This window comes from Gossypium raimondii, chromosome 6 (assembly GCF_025698545.1).
Source record: "Gossypium raimondii isolate GPD5lz chromosome 6, ASM2569854v1, whole genome shotgun sequence".
NCBI lineage: Eukaryota > Viridiplantae > Streptophyta > Magnoliopsida > Malvales > Malvaceae > Gossypium > Gossypium raimondii.
Genome location: NC_068570.1, coordinates 40,322,885 through 40,330,208, shown reverse-complemented (window position 1 = coordinate 40,330,208; position 7,324 = coordinate 40,322,885). Strand labels below are relative to the sequence as shown.

The window sequence follows — 7,324 nt, the reverse complement described above, 5'->3', positions numbered from 1 at the left end:
AGAGACATATAATACTCAGTGATCCGTAACAATGCTGGATTACGATATAATCTGTAATGATCTTCGTACAATCAATTATCCTGTACAAGTGTACATATAACCCTATTTCATGCTAATCATATCCTATCCTTTACTACATTCACTCAGGCATCTTTAACACATATAACCATTTCTTTACAATTTAGTTCATATTTAACATTTTGTACCAAATCACAAACAATTCAAATTACAACCAAACATACACCTATTCATAATTTGAAAAATAAAAATTTAAATACAACCATACTATATGAACTTACCTGGTCAAAACAACAAATAATCGGATCTCCAATGACCGATCAATAATTTAATCTTTTCTCGATTATCCCTTATTTGGTTCAATTCTCAATCTATAAAATTATTCAATTTGATTTATCAACATCAAACACTTTTATATCATCCCATAATATGCATGAATCGATTTAATTTCATTTTTGAAATGCCCTAAAATTTTGCATTTTATTCAATTTAGTCCCTAAAATCGAAATTGCTATAACTTTCAAATTTTTAATTTAATTTCAAAACTGATCTCAATTAAATCCTTTTAGGACCCTCTACTATCAATAATTGCACTTTAGTCCCTATGTTAAAAAACTAGCAATAAAACTTTACAATCTAGTCCTTTTCACTTCTAAGCTTAAAATCTAACAATTTAATATGAATTTCTTTAAGAAACCATCAATGAAAACTTTTAAAACTTTAAAATTTTTACAAATTGGTACATGGGCTAGCTAAATCAAGCTCTTATGACCTCAAAAACATAAAAATTACAAGAAAAAAGACTTAACATCTTACCAATTTGAGGGACCAAAATTTGAATTGCTAGAAACCCTAATTTTCTTTCTTGTTTCGGTGATGGAGTAGAAGATTAATGAAAATGCTTTGTTTTTCTTTAATTATTTTAACTTGTAGACTTAAATTGAACTTAATTAATTAAGATTAATTTATTAAGCATTAACTAATTAAACCTTAAGCATGATTAGCCAAATTTAGTGGATTTTATCATCCACCACCACTGTTTGACCATTTATAAGTGGTCTAATTGCTCAATTGGTTCTTTGATCAATTAAAAATCTACAACAATAAGTTTTTACAATTTAGTCCTTACACCTTAATTAACTATCAATTTAAAAAAAATTTAGACCAAACTTTAATAAACTTTAACACTAGCCTCGTAAATATTAAATATTAATATTTATGGGCTCAGACTATGAAAATAGGGTTTCAAAATAATCGTTTTTGACACCATTAAAATCAGGCTATTATAGGGGGATGTATGTGATGGGACTCATCCTGTCATTCCTTTTGAATTGTGGTACATGGTTGTTACGTTTAGGTATGGTTTGGTGCCTCAAGGGCATGCTCACATTAAGAGGAGTATTCACACTAGAAAAGCATGTGTCTTGAGAAGTGGGTGGCCTGTTCATAAAGACGAGTGGACAAGGCCTTTCTAAATGGAGCATGTAGACCATTCATAAAGGTGAATGACTTATCTTCAGAAGTGGGTGACCAGAAACCTTTTGAAGAGATCGATGGTTGAATGAAGGTAGGCCATTTGGGATGTGGGTCATCCGATGACTACCTAGGCAATGGAGAATGGACGTTTCTCAGGTGGCTCACTATGTTGTCATGTGTCCAAAGTCAGAAGGGGAATAACACACTTCTAATTCACATTGTTTACATCAATCATGCGTTGATGAATGATGTTGCAAAAGTTAGGCAAATTTAAATTATGTGCAATCAACACTAGCAACTTACTTTCAAGCATATTATTAGAGACCTCAACAATGTTGTTTATTTGATGGCTAAACTTGGATGGGACAATTTAAATGGAGTGTGTGTTCTGGACAACCCTTCAAGTGTTGTAGCTACTTGCATAGAGTATGAAAGGAATTGTTATGTTAACGATTCTATTGTAAATGACTTTGCTCATATTTAGATTCTTAAGAACCTTTTTTTTAACCATAAGAAAAAAAAAATTGTATAAGCAAAGAAAATGTTAGTGCAACATCACTTATATTTGTTGGTTGTCGAATCAAGTAAAAGGTGTTATAGTACTACTTTTGATAATAAAAAGGGTTAATAACCAAATTTGCTTTTTTTTGGGTAGTTTGCTATTATGCTTTTAAAATACAGCAAATTTGTTACTTCACTTTTATGCAAATAAAATTTACAATAAAACTTTGATATTAATAGAATTTTGCTAGTTTGACTTTGAAATTTTAAAATCAATTTTAGAGTGTTTAGATGTTTTAAAACAAAATTGAAAAAAATTCTCTCAAATATAAAAACATATTAAGAAAGAATTAAAATAGAATTTTAATAAATTAAGAGATTTAAAAAGTTTGCTTTTTAATGAAATAAAACCATTTTAATAATTAATTATTTTAATTACTAAAATAAAATTATAAAATATTATTTTATTAATTTTGTTTCAAATTATTCAAAAAATTTAAGTCGAAAATTCAATAAATAATCCAATCAAACAAAAATGGTGAATCAATCAAAGTATAATAATAGATTTTAAGGTAAACTACAAAAATAGTCACATATAATAATTAATTATTAAAATGACTTTGAATTTTGTCACGTAGGACTACTGTTAGGGAGGTAACGGAGTTTAACGGTAGAGTGATCATTTCGTAACAAAACGATAACGTAAGTGACTAAAACGTAACATTTCAAACATAAGTGACTAAAATGTAGCCTGAGTCAAACAAAAGTGACAACTTTTATAGTTTACCTTAAATTTTAATCTATAGAAAAACTATTTCTTCTTTTAACATTTGCCAAAAAAAAAAACAAAAACTTTAAAAATGGTATAATTTTAAATTTAGTCTTTAGAATATGCTCAAAATTGGCATTTCAACAGGAGAAGTGTCCAGCTTTTTCACATTATAAAATAATGATTCAATCGTAATGTAATTACAATCACTTTATTTTTTTTAATTTATATAATAATGGTTAAATTTTAGTTTAATTTTTAATTTGTGTTTAAAATTGAGATTTGATCTTTATATTTAATTTTTAATATAAATTGGCACCTCTAGTGTCACGGGGCTGGACCTTTCGTCTCGCAAACCGTGCGGCCTTAGGCGATCCGTTTACTCCAAACTCGCCTAAGTCAGCCTTTACGCCCAAAAGTGAGGATTCCTTAGAATTCCTCCAAGGCACCAACTTGTATAGCGGAAGCGATTGTGCCAAAAGAAGCTAAGCTAAAGAACAACAGAAAGAGCGCTCGCAAAGTGTTTGAGTAAATGCTCTCAATTCTTATTCACAAAGAATAATGAAACAATTCAGGAGTGAGTACAAATGAGGGGAGGCTCTCTATTTATAGTTGAGCTCCCCCAAAACCGACGGTCAAGATACAATTACATCGACGGATAAGATTTAACCATATCCCTTAATTTTAGGGATTTACAAGATAAGCCTTATCAAATCTAATCTAATCTTTACAAGATATGATTCCCTCTATCTTCTAAGATTAGTTACCATATTAGCCTAAGTTTCTATCTCTTCGCTATCGGGCCAACCAGGCTTTAATCTGACAAGCTTCTCCAATATCTCTTTGAATCGGGCCAGTTCTTGTGGGCCAAATGATCCCCATCTGAGCAACAGACCTCCATTGGATGCATTTGGTGCGCTGGTCACGGGCTTTGAACTGCGGCCCGTGACACTAGGGCCTATGTTTTGCTGTTCTCTTTCCATTATAAGATGATGGTTCCATTTCAATTTTGATGCTTTTATTTTTTATTACAAAAGCAATGGTCAAATTTTAGTTTTAATCCTTATACTACACTCAAATTTGAGACTTTATCTCTATATTTAATTTTTGACATAATTTAATATTTTTTAAGAATTATGTATATGACAGATAATTATATTATGGAATGATTGAACCACAAATAATGAATCATATTTTAATTCTATCATATAATAATTTTAATTTCAAATTATCTCATATTTTACTAATTTATCTTTTAATTGACAATTATTTGCTATAATAAAAATATTATTTTCAATTAATTATTTAAATCCCCAGTGTTGTGGGGGCATACAATCTAGTTAGGAATTTTACCATTAACTAGTATCAATTTAGAAATGGAGTATGGCAACTGTTTAAAAAATAATTTGAGTTCAAAAAATTAAAATGAAATGAAAATCTAAAACCCCGATTTTCATCTAGCCGAAGTGCTAAACCCTAGCGAGCCATCGCCTGAACTCTAAAAAAACAACGCCAAGTTTTCAATGGCTCATCGACGGTGCCTCCACTCAGCTCTCCTCCACGCCACGGCTCTCATTTCTTTGAAGAAGTCGCCGTCACTCTCCATCGTCAAGGCCTTAACCTCGAAACCAAATCCGGGGATAACGACTTCCAATTTGGAACCCTCATGGTTTATCCCTTGGTCCTACATTCGTCACTTCTCATCCAGAAAAAGCGACGACAGCGAGAACGAAGCCGAAATGGAAGAGAGCAGCGATGGAGAAGGGGAGAGCGACGAGATGGCGTCGGATATGGTTAGAGATTACTCACCCGAGGAGAAGGAAGCTGAGGCCGCCGCTATTGGATACAAAGTGGTGGGGCCGCTCCAGCGGTCCGACCGGGTATTCAAAGACTATGAGCCAGTTTTCGCAGTGGTTCAGGTATTCAATTTTTGGTTTTGGTTTCATCTTCAACAGCCGAAAATTTGGAACATTATTAATAACCTTTTTTTTTTTGAAAAAAAAAGATTGGATCACATCAGTTTAAGGTGAGCAACGGGGATTCAATTTTCACGGAGAGGTTGAAATTCTGCGAAGTTAATGACAAGGTAATTTGCAGTTTTTTTGTTCTGCTTATTGTAAGTTTATAGCGGCTCTATTTTCTTTCCAACTTTTAATTGTCTATTGATGCATTTTTTGGGGAGGATTTTAATGGCTTGATGATGACATTACGTCAATGAATATTATATTGTTGTTTAATAAGATAATGCATTGAAGAGACTCATCTAATTGAATTACAACTTTACAAGCAAGTATTTTATCAAAGGTAATCAGTGTTTTTTCTTTGATGAATTCCGTTGTTATATTTGTTAGCTAATAAAGATTACTGAATTTTTGACTTTTGACTCATTTAAGTAGTTTCTTGCATTAAAAGAAATCATCAGCTTTTAAACAACAACGGGTCAGTATTGCAGGCTATTTATTTATTTTTAAATAAGGAAGTTGCTTGCGTTTTTAATAGGACCTGTGTCGTGTTAATAGTATTTGCCTGGTACCATTTTGGAAGAAGACATATCCAACAAATCTTAGAGGGTTAGAGAGAAATCTCAAATAGTCTGATATTTCCAGAAATGAATCAATGACAGGTGCAGTTTTGTAAATGCTCTTTATCATCATGTTTATGTTAAATCTAAGAGAGCGGTTTAGATGTAATTTTTGCTTAATGGTACAGAATGAGAGCTTGTCGAGAAGTTAGCATGTTTATGAAATATTTGATTGGCTTTAGTACAAAATGGCTTGTGTTTTTCAATTAACAATTGGCAGTTTTCTTTTCCTCCGTACTTCTCAATTCAGCAATCAAATTTTCTGAGAGTTCTGCTAGCCTTGCATGATTTGATTCTTTATCATATGTTTTGTGAAAAATACTACGTGCACTTATCCATGTTTGTTGCTCTTTTCCCCCTCCTATTTAATTGAATCCTCATGCTTCTATGGCTGTACATTGCAGTTGATATTGAACAAGGTTCTCTTACTGGGATCACCTACACAAACAATTATTGGTAGGCCTATACTCCCAGATGCAGCTGTTCATGCCGTTGTCGAGGAGCATGTAAGCTTCACTCTGATCTTTCTCTCTCTTAATTGCATATTGCATTTTTAGTGACATCCCATTACCTAAATTGCAAAAGGCAACTTACCCTTGTATCCCGAGAAAAATATCTTCCTTTTTTATAGGCAACGGGGGTAGACAAGTGAAGAAATTGGACTACATTTTCCTCAGCTTCATTCTACTACCTGGATCATTTATAAACAATGAGCATTAAATTAAAACATGCTACAAAAAATAACTACAGGAGCATGCATTTGTTATTTTAATCATTGACTCTTTATATTGTTCACCTAAATTTATATATATTTTTAAATTTTTTCTGTTAGGCATTAGATGCTAAGGTGATTATTTTTAAGAAAAAGAGACGAAAGAATTACCGTCGAACCAAAGGACATCGACAGGTTTGTCAAGGACCATTACCTAAACCATTATAGTTTGTTTGTCCTGATCTCATAACATTTCTTGATTGTTGTTGTTGTTGTGTTTCAGGAACTGACTAAGTTGAGAATAACGGCTATACAAGGAATTGAGAAACCAGAAATCAAAACTGATGGGAAGCCACTAAAGGCAGCTGTTAAGAAGCCAGAGAAGATTGCTGCTACAGCTTAAGAGAGATTTTCTCCCCATGGCTTTGTTTTGCAAAATAATGGCTGCTTGTGTTTTGAGTCTCGAGGTAATGCGATCTTTATACTAGTGATGATTGTACTCCCCATTCTTCATTTGATCGATGTACATTTTTTGGATGTCCTGTGAAGCATTGGATTTCTTCACCTTTGCTTTTCTGCACCAAGTGAGAAAAGAAATATGCCCCATGCTAAATTTTTCTGCTATTGTATTTCTTCTTCCTTTCTTTGTAGTAAGTAGCCCAGTAAGTTCGCTAACTTTTAGTTGACAGAATTTTTGTTTTCTGAACAATGATTAATTATTTCCTACAATTTTTTCTTCTAAAAAAATTCTTTGAATCTCTTGGATTTACTTGAAACCTATGTTACCTGAAATTTGGTGCGTCGGACATGTCCAACGGGGGTATGTACATTATGTTTTAAAGATTCCCAAGTATTTGGAGGGTCCTTGGAAGATTAGATCACCATGCCTATGTTGGGACATTCATTGGTCACAAATGTTAAGACACGGGTGCCTCAAGAAAATGAACAATTGGAGTAATATTGCTTGAAATTGGGGTTGTTGAGTTAGATTGTCTAGTGGGATGTAATGATAACATTTTTTGCAATAGCAATTAGCAGGATGAGTGTTCTCTGTTTCAACTTAGTAGGGGTCTTTGGCCCAGTATTTCTTTCCATCTAAAGGCACAAGCTGCTAGCAGAGGCCCATGTTGCGAGGCCCGTTGCTGGGTCTAATACTATCGAGTATGAACAAAAAAAGTATGATTTTGGAACTTAATTTAGTCAATTCATGTAAATAATCTTTAAAAAATGCAATTCAATTAGTGTGAGATTCAACAGTCAGAACGCT

The 7,324-nt window shown here is 32.7% G+C and overlaps 1 protein-coding gene across 1 annotated transcript; it reads left to right on the top strand.

The window, feature by feature from the left end:
• Positions 1-4,152: 4,152 nt before the first annotated feature.
• On the top strand, positions 4,153-6,748 carry LOC105774490 (50S ribosomal protein L21, mitochondrial). Its single transcript, XM_012596997.2, has 5 exons — positions 4,153-4,683; positions 4,770-4,850; positions 5,750-5,851; positions 6,178-6,252; positions 6,341-6,748. The coding sequence occupies exons 1-5, from the start codon at positions 4,288-4,290 to the stop codon at positions 6,458-6,460; spliced, it is 774 nt and encodes a 257-aa protein (XP_012452451.1). The 5' UTR covers positions 4,153-4,287; the 3' UTR covers positions 6,461-6,748.
• Positions 6,749-7,324: the final 576 nt, after the last annotated feature.

Bases quoted from the DNA above. Each gene is read 5' to 3' on its own strand.
- LOC105774490 (XM_012596997.2), top strand. From the start codon at position 4,288: ATGGCTCATCGACGGTGCCTCCACTCAGCTCTCCTCCACGCCACGGCT. The intron at 4,684-4,769 runs GTATTCAATTTT...TGAAAAAAAAAG, and splicing joins CAGTTTTCGCAGTGGTTCAG to ATTGGATCACATCAGTTTAA. The intron at 4,851-5,749 runs GTAATTTGCAGT...TGTACATTGCAG, and splicing joins TCTGCGAAGTTAATGACAAG to TTGATATTGAACAAGGTTCT.